The following is a 22,802-nucleotide window of genomic DNA, read 5'->3' on the forward strand; positions in this document are numbered from 1 at the left end:
ATACATTAATATTAATATGTATCTTTCAATAAGCTTCCGAATTTCATGAAGTATTCGGGTTTAGTTTTCCAACGATAGAAACACGGATATTGACAGTGCAAATGATATAAAAGAATATGTTAAGAAATAAACCACAAACGAACTGGTACATTTTTTTGTACGATTTTGTTGTCTCTACTTTTATCTGGCTTTACTGGAAGTTCGTATATTGTAAACGTTTAAAATGGTTCCTGGCCTTCAGAATTTTCAAGACAATGTAATTTACAGTATGGTCGGCGTCCTCCATCCAAGGTCCATTTCAGGAGTTAGGTGATGTGAACGAAGAATCATTAGTTATTTGATGACTATCACCTCAATTAAGGTGAGGATACTTTATCCCTTGATATCTAATTACTAGAAATTGTTACTGATAGTTTTACTTACTCTTTACTACTACATATTTACATCTCGCGATGGAAGTTTTCTATTAACAAAATTTTATATTAAAAATTTGATATTTTGAAATAATTTTAATTACTTTTTGTAACAGTACTCTGTTCTCCACTTGATATTAATCATATTTACATATTGCCTCGAATTAAAATACAATTTTTTAATGTATGCGAGTTCGTAGAACATGTTTCCATTTATTTTAATATGTTTACAGATACTAAATTTGTGACCCTTTTCTGTTACAGATTTCTATTTGTAATTGAAATGAAAGCAATTGAAGAAGGACTCTTACGGAGAAATTTCTTATTAGTTTTCTTTAGTTAGATATTTACTTGTTATTTTGTTAATATGATCGCGTGCAATGCGATCATATAGGGTGTGTTTATTGCGTTGTGGGAAAAGTTTGCTTTTGTTTCGCAGAGCATTGTTGCTCTTGGGATATAGTGTTCGTTCATACGTTAGAGCCAGTGTTTGACGCATTACGAAAAACTTCCAGAGTCCCGCGAGACTCTGATGACGTGAGTAGAGACAGTGTTGCATGCCTGCTGATCCTTTTGAGATGATGACTGATTCCTGTGTTGGAGACTTCGGGAGCCGAAACGCGAAGAATAATGTAGGTTTCATATTGTTTTATTAGAATTTTAAGTACAATTTACGAGTTTCAAAATTTATTAGATATTTTTAGAATTTTATTAAAGTTTCGAATTTCAACATTTAAAAAGTGATTTCCTAATATCTCTTATGTTTTTGATTTCAGGCCCAGCAGACACATCCTGGGTAATTCGTCGTACTGTCTTCATCCCGTGAGTGTAAGGTAACGCATGTTTATGGTTCCTTCGGTCATTCAATCATGTCGTAGGACGCAAAGATCCAAAACGGCACGAGTGACTGGTTACATATCTTTATTGTCATATGAGCATTGTGACCGCGAGTATGGATATGTCGTATCTTATACTCCTGAATAGTAACATTTTTCTGCATATTTCTCAGTTTAAACTAGGGTCTTCTTGTACGTCGCGTTTCCAGTACTATAAAATATTCTATTTAATTAAGAATGTATTAACGTGCAGGTGTATAAGCATCCATAATTGAGAAGTCAGTTGATTGCGATTGTTTTTAAAAAATTATATTGCAAGATAGAGTTGTTTTGTATGACTTTTAATACGTTGCCAAATTGCTTTTTTTAGATTAGTATTATTAAATAGTTCTATTTCGTTTCATTTTGTAATTAAATACAGTTGCACACTTTACATGTCATAATTCACTTGAATTAACATGTGTTTTAATTTAAATCATGCATATCACTGTAGCGTTGCCAATAGAGCTACGAAACATTGTGAATATTACCGTAGTGACGCTAAAAGGAGTACACAGTTAATATTGCATATTCATATAAAAAAATTAGATACTACCAAATGCAAAATTGTACTTGCAATAATAAAAACAAATACATATATATACGTAAGGGTAATAAGGAGAAATTTAAAAAACTTTTAACAACTTGTTATTCAACTGTAATATAAGTTTACAGTTTCTCATTACTACTAGCAAAACAATTATTTTCCATAAAATTTTAAATTTAAAGTGTTTTACCTAATAATTGTAATATTAACACATACATATTATATGTACAATTTTGTTATAAAGCCTTTTTATTTTATTTTCATAGACATTTATATTTCATTTATTTGAAAATTTCATTAACATTTTCAACATGTGCACATGTTTCCGATTCTCATTAAAGTTGCATCAGAAGAAAAATAAACTTCCTATAATTGCTTAATGGTCCAAAATACGTAGATTGCCAGAAACTATCTTATTTTCTAAAATTGTGCCCGATGGGAGGTCAATACGTTCTCCATGGTTAGCAATTATAATAACCGTTCCTTTAAGTGTTACACCTTTCCCAAATGTAACGTCACCTGACACAGTGAGATGGTCTAATTCTAAAAGATCTGGTATCGTTGGAAATCTGGTCAGAAATTCTTTGACCTACAAAAAAAGATATGCATGTAAAAACGTTACAAAAAATCTTTTGTGCAAAAAGATACATAAAACCCAAATAAATGGCAAAAAAAGATAATAACCTTAGAAAAGTGATTGTCGCCTAATTTTATTAGAGGCGTTGTGGGGAACATTCGCTGAGGACTCATTATTAAGGAACCATTGCGAAGGGTATACAAATTACTCATAACAAGCATTAAATCTGAGGTCTTTTTTACTGGCAAAAATCTGCTACGCGGTACATTTATACCTACAATTAAATTACATTTTATTACAAAAGCAGTTTAGATAAAAAAATCTACAGAGAAACAAAGTAATATCTTACCAATACTTCCTTCAAATGACTTCATTGCAGCTCCTACAGCTGTTTCTAGTTGAATAATATTCAGACCATTCGCGAAAGTTTTATTATTAACAATAATCTCCATGTTTAGTGAATTTTCTTCGAGTACTCTTTCAATAGCTGCAAGGATAATTATAGATGTCATAATTAGGAATTATACAATTAGAAGATATAATCACATACCGCTAAGCTTTATCCATAAATTATTTGTATTGAAAAATTTGAAGGTCTTCACTGATTTAAAATCATCAACGTGATCCTTCGGAACTTGTGCAATTTCAAGAAGTCGGAGTTTATCTTCGTACTGAATTAATGTCCCACCCTATGGGTATACATAACAATTGTTTAGTTTCTAGAAAAAACGATTATCTTTCATCTTAAAAAAGGAAGCTATGTATTTTACCTTAACATCAGCTCGAGTTTTATCAGTGACTTCCATTAAGAATTCAAGAGGCGTAGATTCACGTTTATCCAACAGTTGTTTTAAAATTTTGAAGTCTACAGTTGCACCCAAGTTGTCGATGTTCGAAATGAAGCAATACTCACGGCCCTATATAAACGTAATATTGATTACAAATAGAATAATATGGTATTGGTATCAACACAAATTAATATGGTGGATTGTATACTTCTTTCAAAAACTTCTTTAATAAACCAGAGTTTCGGAAACTTTCGTAGAAATCTCCGTGTCCGGGAGGATACCAACTGTAAACAAACTTTAGAGGTATTTATACATATAATTTCATGGATGTTATGAATATTAGAAAGACATTTGTTGTTCATCTTACGCTTCGATATCGTCTGGAATATCGCAGTGTTTTGCGATTGGAAGCAATGAGTCTCTGTTGATACGAGGATAACAACTTTGATTGAACGTTTGAATGTCAATATCTATTCCTTTATATTTTCTAATTATTCGTTGAGTGTCATCATCTGTGTTGAAAGAATTCATTAAGATGAGCGGGACGTTGGCATTGTACGTTTTGTTTAGATACTGTTGAAAAGTAAAAGTAATAATTAATTTTCTTCTTCGTAAATTTCCAAGTGATTTTTGAATCGATGATCCTTTCACGTATATACCTCAATTTGCTGTACAGTTAGATCAAGAAATGTGAGTCCATTACGAACAGCTATCACAGATTTTGGTCCATGGCATCCCATGCTAGTTCCAAGTCCACCATTTAATTTAACAACTACCAGTTTATTTAATAGGGCCCTGAGTTCTTCTCCTTCCGGAGTTGGCAAAGAATTGTAATCTCTTATCTGAAAATAGAAGTACTCTATGTGAATCTTCCATTAAATCGATACTAGTATGATCTTTCAAACAACTTCTTGATTCATAAATAGATTTCAAATATTTATGCAAATTTCTAGTCTCATAAGTATAAACAGAAGTGTGCAATACCTAAATAGAGATTTTTATTTCATCCACAAAATGCTATAAAGTGCATTTAACTTTCAATATTTTATAGAATTTTGTACATTATATGAATTCTGTAAGTTGTTGTGCACTTAAATTTGTCATAAATACAGAAAAGTCTGCAGTCATCGTAAATACGAATAAAAATATGAAAAATGTTGTTATAAACTATAGACCCATATAGCACAAAGACGTCCTAGGAACGTCGTAAAGACATTCAGTAAAGTCCTAACAATGTCCAAAAGATATTTCTGAGACGTCCAATATTACAAATTAATATGCCTTTAAGACGTGTTAAAAGATACTCATAAAACATCTTAAAGACGTCCAAATTACGTCTATAAGACGTTCAGACAAGAAATAGACGTCTTTAAGACGTCCATGTAGTGTGCCTCTAAGACGTCTTATGGACGTAAATTTTGCAAGTCTTTAAGACGTACGCTGTTGGATGTTTTTAAAACGTCCAAATTATATCGTAAGATGTTCAGGCATAAAATGGACATAAAATAGACGTCTTCAAGACGTCGTATGCTATTTGGGAAAATAGTATATTACTTTTCATCTTCAGTACATGCAAATAAGAATTATTTACCGCATCGTCGGGAAGTTTTTGTATGCGATCCCATTCTAACGAGGGGCCTTCTTCTTGAAGAAATCGTTTAAAGAGATGAGTAAACCCGTCGAACTGCCGTCGAACCTCCTCTTTGACTTGTCCTGTTGCAGTTGCTTCGAGTTTGTCCAATTCGCGTTGCAGCTCGATCAGGGCATCGCGTTTGGTTCTCTCACGAAATGCCTGCGTATCTGAGGGACTGCGTTGATGACCGCGCGCCTATGAATTTTTTAACGAAAAAAAACAATAAAAATAAAACGATAAATACCTCTTCCCTTAATGAGCAGCTTGGCTCCGCCAGCATCATTGTCCACTTTTGAGAAATTGTTCATCACGTAGATTTATCTTTCTCTTTAATACACGTAAAATTGGTATCGTGTAAGAACTTGGGAAAAATTAAGCAGAAGAGAAATTGTTAAGCAGTCCTATACAGATTAGGTTTCGCACTTTTCCAACTTCACCAAAACGTTTTTCTTGCGGAATGGTTATCATAAACACATATAAATCACTTGGGAAACACCACAGGGATAATTGCTTTGTTTCAATAGCAGAATGCGCCAAGAAACTCACTGTCTTTTTTCTTATTATCTATATCGTAGTTCATGGAAGTCAAGGTAGTATTAAAATTAAGTAATTAATTATTGTTATATAATATTAAATAGTAAACTATCAAATAATGTTTTCCCAATGGTAGAAATTATTTTCGTAATTATTACGATAACTGGTTACAAGAAAACTCATTCATTTGTACAAGAATAATTTCAAATTTAAATAAATAATATTAAGATTACAAAATGTAAATTTCATTACGGAGGTAAATCATGAAATTTGTTATAAGTTAATATAATAGTTTTAGCATGTAGAATGCTGCTGTGATTCTTAAAAGAGCAATATGTCAGATTCGGTTAATTATATTTCTCTGAATGAAATCGGGACACTTAATGGGATCCTACTAGGGTCGATCAATCACACTTATCGATATAATCAAAAATCACTTAATTAAATTGAACACTACATAATATTCTTGAAGCTGTTAGCCATTAAATTGGTTTTTTGATACTTATTCACATTTACTTGATATATTATAAAATTTTAAAGCGCTAGGAAACATTCAAAAGTTTTATTGAAAGCGTTCTTGAACTCTTAACTTCTGATTGCTAACTTTGTTTATATATTTCATCAACTTTATTATCCTACTTTTTTTGGAATTAGGTATTGATAGTGATTCAATGACAAATTATAGCGATTCGATATAAAGTCAGTTCCTCCTTCGCGATCTATAATTGCTTTATTACCAACGATAAACGGACGTAATGAATGTTCGACATACTAAAACATTTACCACTAAGACGTGACATTTTTACATAATCTATTTTATCTTTATTGGAGTATTTATAGCTTATCGAAAGTTTTATGGTTATAAATCATCCTCGGGAAACTTTAAAAAGATAACTATATAGCTACATTTGTAATAATACTGTCTTCTTCTTCTTATTATTATTATTATTACTATTATATTTCTATCTATACTAACTGACATATTTACAACAACAATTATTGTAGTATTTACCTACAATACGTGTTACTGTTCGCGAAGCCAGTTACAGAACACAAAATTTGAAGCAACCTTATAACGAATACATGGTTTCATGTTGCTAGAAAATACAGTATTATTCAACTGAAAATACGTTTTTGACCCCGAGGAAATTTAACACATTATCACAGTAAACAAAGATTCCAAATTTTCTACCTCTAGCCAGTTATTTCTAACTGGTATCAATGAATTCCAAAGATTTTTATAACGAGAATGAACCTAAACAAGACAATATTCGAACAATCTTTGACAAGATTAATTCGTAAAATATAAAACTTATATTCATTGATTAATTAAAATTAATCCATATATTATCGCGTTTGAACTTATTTTTATCCAAAAAATTTTAAGAGTCTATTGATATTATCTCTAACAAGATACAACAAAAAAATAGAGAACTTGAAAATTTTACTTTTCACTATTCGTTCTGTTCTGAATAGCAGTCTTATTTCTAAGCGTTTTCAACAACTATTCCTCTATCTAAATAAAACTCATAATATTCTCGTAATGAAGTGCAAACAATTTAAATACCCATTTCGCATAAATGATCGTGATCAGTTTCAACTTATGAAAATTTAACTAGGAAAATCTGTACTGTACGTTTTTCATCAACTATCCGTATAGTCATAAAAGCACATAATTTCGTTTAAAAAGGAGATAATTTTAAAGTCATTCTAGAAAATCTAATAAAAAAAAGTCTTTCTATTATTTTGTTAGATCCTCAATTTGTTCCTATATACCATTGTTCCTAATTATACAAGGAAGTTATATGACATTGAGTCATCGTTTGTAACGATCATGACTGTAGTATCTTCTTATTCGCATGATAATATTCAATAAACCTACAAAGTGTCCTATCTACTTTCATCATCTACAGATGATTGTCTACGACTGGACACATGTACCTAGGAATTTTCCCTACTCTAATTCCATTATTACACATACTACGATGTTGATCGCATGCCTACGTTAACATTAGCATGTTCATTTGCTTTTAACATGGACAGAGATCTATCCTCCGCTCTATCACAAGTGATGTGATGTGACTAGACGGCGTCAGAGCCCTCACTAACCTACAGGCCAAAATGTTATGTAATTTCAATCATATAATGAAAACTTTGTCATTCTAGTAATGACAAGAAAAAATAAAGCTATCTTGCTTGTTTTACGATACAGTATAATTGTCATAATAGCATACAATAGTGATATTTAAAGAGATTCGACAATCCACTATTCGAGGTTATTTAAAATAAACAGTGGTTGAAATAATCATTTAAAGAAAGTCTTTTGAAATATTTATTATCTACTTCGATATACTTGAAACCTTGTTTTTCCATTATCAACTTTTCCTTGTTACACATAATTTTGTTTTGCATTTGAACATTTTAAAACCACACTGTTTCCAACCTTACGCTGTAAAATACTAGTATCCTACTAATAGTCCTATATCGAATGTTATATCCGTGATGTGTTGATAATTCTTAAACATGTGGGATTTAATTATCAAGATGAAACAACACTTTCCATTGACTTAGAAAATACGACCATTTACATGTGACCTTCATTAGCCTTGTACGACCTTGAATTTTAAGTTCTTGAATTCTGTCTTGATAATTATTAAAGGCTCCTACAATTGCTACAATTATACGGTACTATTCATAGAAAACAGTTCGAATTATTTTTTTTTGATAAAATTTTACGAGTTTACTAATGAAAATTTTCCTAAGTTGTATCACCTATAAATAAATAACTGTGTTCGAAAAAATAAAAATTAACGATAGGGCCTAACTCAACAAGCGTTTACCTACTTATGACCATGAACTTTTAACTAGATCAGCAGCGACGCTGGCGCAATGCTGTGAGTAGTGGCGCCAACCTGATTCAAATCCTAGTTTACCAATTCCCTTTTCTTGCTCTCCTTCTCTAATTACCTACTGAATTATTTTATAGTATTACTGATTTATGATCTCAATAAAAAATGCAATACGGTAAAAAATTTCTATAGTAAAAGAGTTGATAATTCTAGTAAGAACATACAACACTAGAAACACATTTTTTCGAATTTATTTTACTGCTTTGGTAGTAACATTTGTGGTTTTAATATGTAACAAATACAAATTACTAGAAATTGACCTAAATTAATTGAGCCAAATATTGCACAATGCAACAGTCTATTTCTATTTCAAGTACTGAATTAGTAATATTCGAAGACAAACTAAATGACGTTCCCCATTTATTCGGATGCAAAAAAATCTGTAATTCGATAAGAACACGAGCACATGATACCCTTATCTCATCCTGGCTCTAATTCTTGAATATTATAAATAAAAAACAAAGATCCCCATAAAAGACCATAATTATCCAGTGATATTCACAGGCTGCAATTAGATCCACACGAATTACAAGAACTTCATTTTCATCTTCATCCTCTTCTGTCTATTTACAAACAAATCTCTAGAATCCTAATGCCAAATCAACAACTCTACACAATCTAGGTAATTCTGACGTTCCTCGACAAACGCTGCGAGTCACGCTAATAAATTATGCTAATACAACGATTGGATGCAATAAATCGAATGGAAGTAAAACTCATCGATCTATAACGCCGCCAAATGGAGACATCGTAGATCATCGCACGACAGTAGCTCTTCTCATTCCTCGCGTCGGCAGTGGGTCAAAGGTAGCAATCCTAGCACAGTTGAGTCCTCGACTGGCGAACTAATAGATCAAATGTTTCTCTAGATCCATTAGATCGATCAACTGTTTCCCTAGATCCATTAGATCGAATCTCTTTCTACGAGCATCTAAGACTTAACCGACATTTGCGTAACACTCCTACAACCGACCCTCCTAGTCTCGCGGACAGCACACGAGCTCGATCACTTACATCAGTTACGTAGTTAAATTATTCAGGCGTTTCTGCGCAACGAAAGCAAGAGTGAAGCGCGTGAAAATAATTGTTCTCACTCGACGAACGACCGTTTCAAATCCCTCGCCGTCCAAGGGACATAAATCCGAGCGCAAACGCGACACAAACACGTACACCGACCGCCTGCGATCGAGAAGAGTGTGGTACCGTCGCGTAAATCAACGCGACTCTGAACCGCGACACACTGGCTATCGGGTAAGATTCTAACGAATGAACCAGCTCAGATAGACCCGCGTAGAATGATGCCGATGTTTCCTATTATCAGCGTGGCCTTCGGGCCACGAGCCTTTATCATAACCCGCGCCCGACAAAGCGACTCCGCGACTACTGTGTTCCTCGTTCATCGGACGAACCGTCAACAGCCACAGCCACTATTATTCCGAGGATGTGTGCGTGCTGAGGGGTCACACACACGGGGACACTGACACGCGAGCGCGTGTGATCACTGGTACTGTTCCCTAAGAAATTTTTCTGCTGGATTTGGGGATTCTTTTTAACCTTTTTTGCGAACAACTGAAGCGTTTATAATACAAACGACCATTGACAGTTCTTGGCTTTTTTTAAGAAAGCGAGAAAATATTGGAGCATCTGAATGGATGAGTTAAAGAGCAGTATAAGACTGAAAATCACAGTTTGAGATATTTATTCCTAACGTTGGATTCTATGAATTTTATATGTATATAGTTTTGAGATTATTTGCAAATAGCTAATTATGGATTTATACTGTTCTTGAACTCACGGATTCAATTTTTGTTTAATTTATTAATATTCTTTTTGACAAAATATTTGTCATAGTACACGTATTACATTTTTGGGGGGGATAGATTTTATTATGTTGTGAGTGTCGAGTCTGACTAGATACTAGGATATGTTCTTTTTAAAAAAAGTCGTAAAATTTGGCAAAGGCTGTTCTTGTTCTCCAATAGAGCTCCAATTAATTCCTGTGGTGTTATTTAAGATTGATATCTAGTGTTCCCCCTTGAAACTGCATGATCAAAGTTACGCAAGTGGTCATTACAAAAGTGCTGTATATTATTTTCTGTGGTGATTCTATAAGGCGTTTCGACACCTACTTGATGGTACATTCGGTTAATAAGATCGTCTATGTGTTAGGTTATTTTAGGAATCTTCGCAGTAGGTAATTTTATAAGGATTAGAATAAGTTTAATATTGAAATTGGGGAATATGAAGTTTGTTTCACTCGAGGGGTTTCCCTAGTGTAACTTCCTTAAAACTAGTGGAAACTTTGGAAATAATTTCTGGAAAAACTACAAATACGATTTTATTCATTTTTGGTAATTTATTAGTATACAACTTAAATAATATGTCTTGAAAATTTCATTAAAAAATATTCATATTTGTTGAAGTTATGTAACTTCACGTTCAACGACGTTCTTCATGCGCGGCCGAATGGTGATTCATCTGACGTATAAAAACAAATTCTTTTTATAAATCAATTATATTTGCTATTACGTAACCAAGTTTTTTCTTGTTATCTTGTTCAATTAATGAGAAAAAAAATGTTTGAATTTTTTTTGCGATTCTATTACAACAAATTTGCACTATTATTGTTTATATTTCGTAAACAAAAAATGTTATCAAAAAATCGTCGGTCTCGCCATAGCAAATGCAATCTAATTTATAAAAAAAATTTGTTTTTCTACATCAGATCAACCAGGTGGCGAGAATCACGTACGCCATTTCGAAGTACGACGTTGAACGTGAAGTTATATAACTTCAACAAATATTAATAGTTTTCAATGAAATTTTCAACATGTATTTACTGACATGTACATTAATAAATTACCAAAAATTAATAAAATCGTATTTGTACTTTTTCCAGAAATTATCCCCGAAGTTTTCTCTAGTTTTAAGGGAGTCACAGTACGGAAACCACATAATTAAGCTATCATTTTATTGTATTATTCGCTATAAGCTTGTATTTCAGTATACGCATGATTACGCTATATAGGAACCAATAGTGGCAGTAGTAAGTTAATGCTGAGAAAATACCAATATTTCTTGTTCTAAATTTATCATTATCTTCTTTATTTTTGGGTATTAGTCTGTGAATTTCTATTCCTTTTATTTTTGATGAGATGAAAATAAATTATCAACGCATAAAGTTGCCTTAAAAAAGCGATACATCTTATTTCTCGTGAACTCATTCCTCGTACCGAGTCACGAAATTACAAGGAGTAAGTGCTCTACTTAAGAGTTTCTAAGGTTTGACATCAATAGTGAAACGCCAAACTACACACATTTAGTAACTTTATTTGTATCAACCCAATAAAACGAATAAAAAATTATTTTCAAATCAATTTTAACTCTCAGCTGGAATAGTCACAGTATTGATACAGTATGGTTACAGTTACTTTAATATTAGCATACAGAAAATTCACAACTTTTCAACTTGTTAATATTTATAAATCACTCAAGGATATTTTTTTTACCAAATATTAAAAACTCAGCTTTTTACACCTGATTAGCTTGTAAATACTAGTTAGTCGCATAATACAAAACATTCTCATTGTTAGAATTAACGTGTTCTTGAACATCGTCCCCAATATCATTCTTATTTGAATACTATTTACAATTTAAAAAATATTCCAATTATTTAAATAAATATCTATATCTAGTTAGAATGTTGAAAAGGCACACAAAAGTTACAATTCATGCTTATTCATCTTTATTAAAATTTCCTTTCGAAATATATGACTAACAATAAGCATTAGCTGAGCGATGAAGTTTTCCTATGATTCGTCAAAGCTGGTCGCTTGATAAAGATAACTTATTGTTAGTATAAACCTTCTGTAATAGATATTTTCAATAACCTGCAGCGATAGCCTGGTCTTAATTTAATAATTTAAGATAAACTGCATATCGTGCCTTTCGTAGGATGCAGTCTGAGTTTAGAACTGGGACAGGTATTATCTGCGTCTCCGCAGTTATCTTTTATAGTTTTGATTCATACGCGACGTGCTTTAATTGTTTAATATTTGCTTTGATATTTTTAAAATGAACTTAAACCAATCTTCTCTGACGTCCGAATGACGTAGGTATATAAAATCTTAAAAGCTGCAATTGGTACTTCAAAAATGTTTGTTTTCGAAACTTTTTGATTTTAAAAATTACATGTTTACACAAGCTTTATTTGACTTTTTACCATTTCCTTTATAGAACAGATAAAACTAGAATAGTTCAGAAACCGATAAAAATTCTATTATTTAGTATCATTTCTGTACTAAAACTATAATTTTTGTACGACTATTATCTATAGAAAAAATTGTTTTAAATTAAATCGTATATGCTGAGTCTACCTATCATTAACTTTATATATTTCATATGCTACAAATAAAAATTCGCGTTTTTTATTTATTCACTTAAATTTAAATATCGGGTCATTCCACGCGAAATCGGGCACGTTTCGGAGCAAGTTCTTGTAATTTGCTCAAATTTGAATATGTTGTAGTCTTTAACGATATTTAAACGTACCCTAAAGGATTTTTCAAAATTTTGAAAATTGTCGATTTTACAGCTGTTTGAAGTTAAGTGCTACCTTTTTTTTAAAAAATTATAGCTATTGAACTAGTAAGCAGATGGAGATGAGCTTTACGGTGCTTATAGAGAAAACATTGAAGTTTGTAAAAAAAATTATTTCATTTAAAAAAACTTGTTTTTTAATCATCTTTTTTGCAATTATTTTAAACAAATGCAGGTTTTTAAGATGATGCGCGATTTTAAACATCTGAAAAAAAAAGAGAATATAGTTTGATCCTTCCCCTTGATGGACAAACTTTCAAAAAGATGGACATTTTAAAATTGGCCCTGTGAAAATTGCCGAAAGTTGACGCTGCGTCGAGTCGCACTACTGTGGCGGGCGCGTCGTCGCTGGCAGCCTACTCGTGTCCAGCGGACGAACGTGCGTTATTATTTGCGATCAAGGCGGCAAATATTGGTAACTCACTCTTTGTCAATGATACTTATTGACAAGTTCACATTCATTTTTGCCATGTGAAGTTGCAAAAAAGTGCCATTCTGCATTAATACCAAAATCTTCGAAATGAAAGCTAGGATTTAAGAGATTATATTTATGTTTTCAAGAATAAGACGAAGATTGAGTTACCAATATTTATTGATTGCATTAAACCTTGCAAATACTCGGAGATAATGTAGAGTAATGTTGGGTGAAGTCGCCTTGATTCCAAATAATAACGCACGTTCGCCCGCTGGTGTCGAGTAGGCTGCTAGCGACAACGCGCCCGCCACAGCAGTGCGACTCGACGCAGCGTCAACTTTCGGCAATTTTCACAGGGCCAATTTTAAAATGTCCATCTTTTTGAAAGTTTGTCCATCAAGGGGAAGGATCAAACTATATTCTCCTTTTTTTTCAGATTTTTAAAATCGCGCATCATCTTAAAAACCTGCATTTGTTTAAAATAATTGCAAAAAAGATGATTAAAAAACAAGTTTTTTTAAATGAAATAATTTTTTTTACAAACTTCAATGTTTTCTCTATAAGCACCGTAAAGCTCATCTCCATCCGCTTACTAGTTCAATAGCTATAATTTTTTAAAAAAAAGGTAGTACTTAACTTCAAACAGCTGTAAAATCGACAATTTTCAAAATTTTGAAAAATCCTTTAGGGCACGTTTAAATATCGTTAAAGACTACAACATATTCAAATTTGAGCAAATTACAAGAACTTGCTCCGAAACGTGCCCGATTTCGCGTGGAATGACCCTATCGTAAAATATTAGATGGAATCTTCCACGCATTTTGTGACATAAACTGCCCCAAATAGTCCGCAGATTGCTGGTAAAAGTGATGATATTAAACCATAATCTATAAACCATAAGCCAGAAGTGTCGTGGAAATGAAGTAGTCGCATGCAAAAACGCATCTTCGCCTTCGACCACTGAATAAAGGCGAGTTAATTAACGTGTTCTCCAACAAAGGTCGAGTTGCCAACGTTTACGGTTATCGCTTCGAACATTGAAAATGAGATAGACGTTAGCGTACATTAACATTACAAACTTTCCAATAGGGACTAATCTCGACGGGAGAACCATGGGGTTATCGGTATTTAGAATTTGAACATTAAGCTTCTCGACTGTGTTCGTGGATACTAAAATCGGCGACATTCGTCGATGCTACTTATTTGTAGCATAGAAAAAAAATAAATAAAAATTAATTCAAGCACGTACTCTCATGGCCAAGGTTATCTGAACGTTAACACAACTTCTAATTATCAGATAGATTGTGTTATCAATGATATATGATTTGCATAAATCCTTCAAAACAGAAATGGAGAAACTAGTATGGTAAAATGTCGAAAATGTGACTCTGAAATTGGTTTTTCTAATCGTAATATTTGGTCTGTTGAAGAAAAATAATGTCTTCTTTAAAGAAACTTCATCGCGTCACCGAATGATGGATTGCATTCAAAGCAATTTAGTTGATTACGATACACGTCAAGAGGCTTAATCAGTAACATTATGTGCCGTTTAATCGTTTCTTCAGATATCTCATTTATGGAATGACGAAAAAGTGATTCGAAGTTACGGAATAGATAATCTCTGAAGTAACAGTAAATAAGATATGTTTAATGAAAGAAGAGTTTGATATCTATATTATTCTATATATGTACTCATGTGTGTAAAATAATTTTACATAATTACACATTTTAGTTTCCTTATTGGTGTCACTGATTTACTTTGGAGAATTTCCTAACTCCATGTGAGTATGAATGAGAGATACTGTTCCCTTTTGTAACGTTATGGTATTTTAAAAGTCATTTACAATCTTTCAATTAATATATCTTTGATAAATAAATTTTTCTGAGATTAAAAAATAATCTTATTAAGATTAATAAATCTTTTCAACTTTAGATTCTTGTTATCAAAGTTGTCTCTTTTTCAATGACAATTATACGTTTTCTTCTTTAAATTTTCTCTTTAACTTTTAAAAAGGAGTCGTTCATTATTTAAGAAAGTGAATCGTTTTTACTTTAATATTATTCATTTTTCAGTTTGTGTTTACACTTTAGTTACAGACTGAATATACCTACATATACATAAATACAGATTACATAATAGTATCATGTGTGATACGACAGAAAAAAAATAACGAAAAAGAAGAAACAAATCAGATATGATTATAAGTAAAGAAAGTAAAGAAAGTAGTGATTTTATTTAATCCAGTTTAATACATATCTATTCTGGAAAATTTTTTTTAAATTTCCTTTGCATAATTTAGATAATCAGAAAATGTAATCGATACACATACAGAAATATACATAATTATTAATATACAGAAATATACTGTTGCACTTATGTTTGCAAAAGTAAGTCTCGCATCTTTAACAGTCAAATGAGCGTAACCGCAGACTACCTATCTATCCCACGTAATCTTGCGTAACAAGCGTCCCAAGATGGAAAGATATTCTACTATCGCTTCATCAAGCTAGAACGCGTGTTCTCTACATCAAAGAAATTACAACGACAGTAGTAATTTCGCTTATATTTTTCTGAGCATTTCAATTCGATTTTGTGGAGAGAAAAGACTTTAGATAAGCGAATTTTTTTTTATCTATTGCTATCACATGAATACTATAATCTATCTTATCGAAATTTTTTTGCATTTCTTCTTCCATATATAGATAATTATTGTTTCGTTGTTCTTTCACTTATTTTTTAAAGCAATATTACCTATGTATATCAATAAAATTGATATTGTAGCTTTATAATGGCAGGATTGATCGTGATATTCGCATTTATCAAATGTTACTTAATTTTCTGATCAACGATCAATAATTCTAAAAGATCTTAAATAGCTATAATAAAACCCTAGTACAAATTTAAAAACGTTATAATTTGTATCATATGCTTACCCCAGTTTTGAAATTTTTGAATTTTTGAAATAAAAATCTATCTTTACAAATCAAAAAATTGCTTAATAACAAGATTCAGTGATTTACATTAACGATATTTAATACATTAATCTATTTTTAATTTGAAACTAGTATGGTATTTGTATACCATAATGAAACATATTAAAATGTACAATTCAGAACATGGATGTTTTAGTCTTTAATATAGAATGTGTCCTGAATTCATGCTAATCTATAATGTGCATACATTTGAAAAGCATGATCTAATATAAAAGCTTCTTTGTATTCAATCAGTAAATTAAAAGATACTTTTATTCGAACGAATAAACATTGATAAAAGAGAAAATCAATGGACTCATCTTATTCGTAGAATTATCAAATTACTTACGTAAAATATTCAAATACTATATACTCAAAATTAGTGAAAACTTTGGGAATAATTTCTAGAAAAAGTATAAATACGATTTTATTAATTTTTTGGTAATTTATTAATATACATCTCAGTAAATATATGCTGAAAATTTTATTGAAAAATATTAATATTTGTTGAAGTTATATAACTTCACGTTCAACGTCGTACTTCGAAATGGTGTACATGATTCTCGCCACCTGGTTGATCTGATGTAGAAAAACAAATTTATTTTATAAATTAGATTGTATTTGCTATGGCGAGATCGATGATTTTTTGATAACATTTTTTATTTACGAAATATAAGCAATAATAGTGCAAATTTGTTGTAATAGAATCATAAAAAAAATTCAAACATTTTTTTCTCATTAATTGAACAAGATAACAAGAAAAAGCTTGGTCACGTCATAGCAAATATAATTGATTTATCAGAAGAATTTGTTTTTATACGTCAGATGAATCACCATTCGACCGCATATGAAGAACGTCGTTGAACGTGAAGTTACATAACTTCAACAAATATGAATATTTTTTAACGAAATTTTCAAGACATATTGTTTAAGTTGTATATTAATAAATTACCAAAAATGAATAAAATCGTATTTATAATTTTTTGACAATTAATTTCCAAAGTTTTTACTAGTGTTGAGAAAGTTGTAGTAGGAAATCCCTTAAAACACAAATCAAGTCAATCTGTTATTTTCGAACCATGCTTAAATATATATCTGATTATTCAAGTAATCATTGAAATTACCTGTATATCTGAAAAAAATTGAGAAAAAATTCTTGCTTACGTAATTAAATCATTTAATAGAATTTCTTTATTCTATGAATATAAATTCTAGGTTCTAGATCTCAATGAAGACCTTAATTCAAATTTTTTGAAAACGTGACATAGGTCATTTTACCCGCCAACTACAGATTTTATAATTTCCTTTATAAGAGAACACAAAGTAAAAGTTATAACATAATGAAACATATACCATCGAAAACGTAATATGTATAATATAACGAATATTTTACTTTAAAAAAAAAGTGACATGTATTGTGTTCTGTGTTAGAAATTCAATGTTCACACATAAACGAAGAATGCGCGGGAACGAATATTATGATCATGATCGACTGGAAAACAACTTTGATAGACTTCATTTAAGTTTAGCTTAGTATAGCTTTTAATACAAGCAGATGCTATGTAATATAATGGTTTATAATAAATACTACTATATGATAACCATTTACAAATAGTTTGATGCAAAGTTACATTATGTACTGTTCTTCACTTCTTATAAACAAAAAATTACATATTTGAATTGCTCTGTACAACACAAGTAAAAATATCAATATTTTGAATGTTTTCATTCCCCATTCATTTACCCAAATAGTACTACATAATTAAGGAGAAAAAGAATATTAAATTTTTGCAATATAAAAAATTTCACTATTATCATATAACTTTCTAGAATTATGTATAACAGAAAATTTTACTAAATGGCAAACATAAACAAAATTTAAGTCTTAAATTGAAGACAATTTAGCCTCATTAAAAATTCACTCATTCAAAATTTTATTGTAATAGAATTATCAATCTTTTTCTAAGAGGTCATTGCCCGATTATCTAAATATCGCATCGCCTAAGCATAATCGAGATTACATTGTATAAAGCGAAGCAAAATAAAAAAAGGCCGACGCGTTCGCGCTCAGAGTACGTATTATCATACGATGTATTTACCCATTTAATTTTAGTTTTAGAATTCGTAACAGTACACTGTGGCAATTGTAGATAACCTTCTATTCTTGGAATATTACATATACACATATATTATACGTAATATCAATAATTCACTCATCTATATACGATTCTTTTAAGGCTAGATTTAGTATTTACATAACTATTTCTATTTCACTATACGCAGCTTCGTAAGATGAAATCATCTAAGAAAGACGTCTTGACAAATAAATAATTCGAGGAAAACGGCCATTGTCGCAAATAAAGGAAAATAATCGCGATAATGTCATTTGAAAAAGGATACATAACCTCAAAATATGCGAAACCTAACTTGCACAAATCTTAAGGATAAAATAATATGAATAATGCATCATTCAATGGATTCTATTTGACATAACCAAATGCATGTCAGAATATACAAAAATGTCGCGAAATAAGATTAAAGAAATAGCGAAGATTTAGTACGAAAGGTGGCAAGCCCCAAATATTTATGTTCTACTAATGTTTGAAAAGTGAAATAGGGGAAGACACGTAGCGAATCGATGCTTTACCTTTCTGTCATCCACTTGCAGCATTGTTAGCGGCCTTTCAGTCCCTGTAGAGAAGTTGCTTCTTCGCGTACGTCTTTTATATTCTCGCAAAGGTTAGCAAATGATAGCCTTCACTTTGGATCCAAGCCACCGTGTTTGGATTTTGCGTGTACATCTATGTATATGTAGCAGAGTAGCAGTTGTACTCAATTTGTGGATCCTACAGTTCCACTTGAATAATGAATATAAACACGACACACACACATTTTTGAATGACATCTTACATATACACAATTTCTATAAATGATTCTAAGCAAACAAGTATTATTTGTTGTAAATAAAATTTGTTTACATAGAATCGATTACTCCGATTTTCAAAATATATTATTCGCGCAAAAAGAGGGCATTAAAGTACATACTGCAAAAGATATTAGAAATACTGTTGAATTTTTTGAAAAATATTAAAATGGAGTATAAAACATAATAAAATAGTATATAAACATTAGACCTTTTATTTATAATCCGGTATTGCTGTTAACGTATCTCAACGAACAGTAATGAGTATAATTTGATTTAAAGATTTTTGAATAATAATAGTAACAGATTTGGCTAATATTTATATAATTCGCTACATTAGAGTTGGGAAAAGAATAAAGAAGAAAACTATATTTCTAGCATTTTTTATTCACTTCCACATTAATTAGAAATTAACTGTGAAAATTGTGGCTTTGAAGGGACGCTATTAAACATGGCAGCATTACCTGTAAACAATGATGAGGTTAAATGTTCACCGGCGAAGAAACTTAAAACAGAAACAGAGAGCGATTCTAAAAATGCCAATAGCTTACACGACAATGAAATTTCTTTATCTTCCTTCCAAGTAAAAAGAGTGTTGCAAAACAATTGCTTGAGGAAGCAAGTATGCGTTGAAGGTGTTTTCGAGGGATACGAGGGTTCGACAATTATTCTGTTAGAAAAAAGAAATTTTTCTGACGATACAGTATCTTTGAAAAAAGAATTCTTCAACGAAGATACGACTTTACGAAAACTTTATAGTAATGATATTTATGGGAATTACGAATGTTTTCCGGTAAAAACTTACAATGGTATGTTGTTAATAAATTCATAGATATGTTAAGTATTCTTTTGATTATTTGTTAACGATTTTCATGTTGTTTAAGGTCTGAATGCTATGGTAATACATCCAGCAACACCTAAACATATAGAAAAGTTTAAAAGGAAAGAACTTTACATAGTAGACGAGACCTATGAACTGTATCAAAAAATTACTCTGCCATACATAGAGTCAAGTAGCCTTTCTTTAGAGGTATTTTCTTTGGATTTTGAATTATATACTATTACATGTGAAACTATAAATAGGAAACATAATGCACCATGTTATCAGAATTTTGTAATCTAAGTGGTCGGTACAGAGTGCAAAACACTACTCATCATGACTAGTTTATATGTGATAACAATTGTAAATCAAATCTCTTCACTTTTGTTATAAAGCGTTCAATGATTTGCCTTTTTACAGTGGGTATATAATATTTTGGAACATAAAGCAGAACAGGATAAGGTTGTCTATGAGGATAAGAATGAAGAAACTGGATTTGTATTGGTCAATGACTTAAAATGGGATGGTCAACCAAACACATTGAAACTAATAGCACTCCCTTTTAAAAAAATTAAATCAATGAGAGAATTGAACGCATCCCATCTTCCACTATTGAAAAATATCAGAGATTCTGGAACGAAGACCATTACTGAAAAATTTAATATATCTCCCTCTCAACTTAGAATATATTTACATTATCAACCCTCTTATTATCACCTTCACGTACATTTTGCATACCTAATGTTTGAAACTCCAGGTAAACTTGAAATGTGTTTAATATATGTCAAACCTAATTGTACTATCATAATAGACTAATGGAATAGATAATATAAAAATAGACCTTTTATTGCGCAATATACAGTATTTCATAACTAAAATTTGTATTCTTCTGAATTTTGCTTTATATAACAGTCATGAGTTAAAATTTAAAAATTGTTCATATATTACTGATTATCTTGTTATATCTGTAGTCATATTCTAAATAATTGTATTTTACAGGTATATATGTGGAAAAAGCACATCTCTTATCTATGGTTATAAGAAATATTGAGCTGATGTCGGAATATTACACAAAAGCTGTACTTTCGTACGTGGTTGCAGCAGGGGATCCTCTATGTATCAAATTCCAAGAAGAGGGAATTTTGACTAAAGTTAAATCTGAATCTATAGAAGACTGTAAATAGTACATTTAGAAAAAAATATATACGTCAAAGGAACATATATTTTTTACATTTTAATGTATGAAAATACAATTTAAAAATAGAAACAACATAATGAGTACTGTAATAATTAAAAATTCCTATAATTTTGTACCTTATTCTAACATAAATTATTAGAAAAGTTTCAAATGTGTTATTTTAAATATAAATATTCATATAAATATAACCGTGTAAACGTGAATGAATGTTTGTAATTTATGACATGAAAGTAAGAGACATATTACATAATTCTGCTTTTTCTTTTTACACATTACAAAAATAATTTGAATTGTAGTAATACTATTATCAAGAAAAAATTAACATGTCAGTACATTACTAGAAGAAGTAGATAAGTATTATAAAAATTTGTGTACAAATAGTAGAGGACAAAAATAAAAAATTATCACTGAATTTGGTATGCATTTCCTTTATTTATGAAATTTATAATATGAATAAGAAAGGTGACAATATAGCTGTTAATATTTGTTAATAATAAAGAGAAATCAATGACTAGCATCACAATTGCTAATGATCTCTTGTAAATAGAATTGCAAATAATCCTGTAAATAGATTGCAGATCAAATAAAAAGAAACAAAACCATAAAATTCATAAAAGAAAATCAGGAAAGGTAAATTGAGAAGAATAATATAGTATTAAAGTATATCTTGTTATTCATTTATAAATAAATTTTGAAACTGAAAAGAATGATACAAGATTTTTAACTGTATAAATAATGTTGGATCAATTTAAAGTTCTTTGACATTTTTTAAGAAATGTAGTTATTAACTTAGTTTACCCCAATTTTTTAATTGTAACGTACTAAGTGAGGTAAAAAATGAGACGAAATGATAATAATATTTACACATAGTAATTCCATTATATTAGTATTAATGTATTAATATTAATGTATAAATTATACACGTATCGTTGTACAACATTTATTGTAATAAATATTTCTATCGTATAAACTATGGTACATAGTACACAATGTAAAGTCATTAAGTACTAATACCAAGAAATACGTTTTCACTTCAATTGTAGCGTAAACGAAAGTGTAGAACTATTTACAAAAAATGTAACAAGAATGGGATAATACCTTTTATGCATACTAAAATATTATATTTATTATATATGAAAATATGAAGTATTTGAGTTTTTAAATACACACGAATATCTGGATTAGTTGATTGTGTTACAATTAAAAGAACATTGAAACACTTGTATAAAGAGGAAGTATTTTATGTTTGCTATTATGCAAGAAAATCTATTGAGAAATAATCGGATGAGATGATTGAAGGAAAGAGGAGGAGGACTCAGCAGAAGAAAATATTTCCTGACAGAATGGATTATAATGGGATAAATAACTTAAAGACTAGAGTAGAAAAACTGCTATTTAAAAGTTCAATCAATGTAGTAAAAATATGATATATTTAAGGTCATCTTAAGTAAAAGCATGAAAAAAATGACCTTTAACTTGTTTACAACACACATTATAGAAATAGCATATATTCATGTTGAAACATACATATGCTTCTCTGCCTTAGCATGAAAATGAAATCTTGTTAATGGAGCAATTAGTAAAAAAGATGTAAAAAG

The 22,802-nt window shown here is 30.5% G+C and overlaps 2 protein-coding genes across 5 annotated transcripts; one reads left to right on the forward strand and one right to left on the reverse strand.

The window, feature by feature from the left end:
- Window positions 1-1,044: 1,044 nt before the first annotated feature.
- Ugp (UDP-glucose pyrophosphorylase) lies at window positions 1,045-19,064 on the reverse strand. 2 transcript variants are annotated; one of them, XM_076380130.1, is made up of 10 exons: window positions 18,911-19,064; window positions 4,792-5,028; window positions 3,860-4,042; window positions 3,568-3,773; window positions 3,409-3,484; window positions 3,183-3,329; window positions 2,963-3,101; window positions 2,762-2,899; window positions 2,520-2,686; window positions 1,045-2,424 (listed from the first exon to the last, which is right to left on the reverse strand). In XM_076380130.1, exons 1-10 carry the CDS (start codon window positions 18,932-18,934, stop codon window positions 2,212-2,214), a joined length of 1,530 nt encoding a protein of 509 aa, XP_076236245.1. In that variant the 5' UTR covers window positions 18,935-19,064; the 3' UTR covers window positions 1,045-2,211. The 2 variants fall into 2 exon arrangements, with proteins under 2 accessions (XP_076236245.1, XP_076236244.1); XM_076380129.1 differs by lacking the exon at window positions 18,911-19,064 and adding an exon at window positions 5,078-5,369 and having other exon boundaries at window positions 4,792-5,000.
- Window positions 9,371-21,446, forward strand: Dcps (Decapping enzyme, scavenger). 3 transcript variants are annotated; one of them, XM_076380132.1, is made up of 5 exons: window positions 9,371-9,527; window positions 19,624-19,995; window positions 20,071-20,216; window positions 20,427-20,763; window positions 21,006-21,446. In XM_076380132.1, the coding sequence occupies exons 2-5, from the start codon at window positions 19,638-19,640 to the stop codon at window positions 21,188-21,190; spliced, it is 1,026 nt and encodes a 341-aa protein (XP_076236247.1). In that variant the 5' UTR covers window positions 9,371-9,527; window positions 19,624-19,637; the 3' UTR covers window positions 21,191-21,446. The 3 variants fall into 3 exon arrangements, with proteins under 3 accessions (XP_076236247.1, XP_076236248.1, XP_076236246.1); XM_076380133.1 differs by lacking the exon at window positions 9,371-9,527 and adding an exon at window positions 18,326-18,335; XM_076380131.1 differs by lacking the exon at window positions 9,371-9,527 and adding an exon at window positions 18,583-19,002.
- The last annotated feature ends 1,356 nt before the right edge of the window (window positions 21,447-22,802 follow it).

The sequence above is a fragment of the Calliopsis andreniformis genome, chromosome 6 (assembly GCF_051401765.1).
Source record: "Calliopsis andreniformis isolate RMS-2024a chromosome 6, iyCalAndr_principal, whole genome shotgun sequence".
NCBI lineage: Eukaryota > Metazoa > Arthropoda > Insecta > Hymenoptera > Andrenidae > Calliopsis > Calliopsis andreniformis.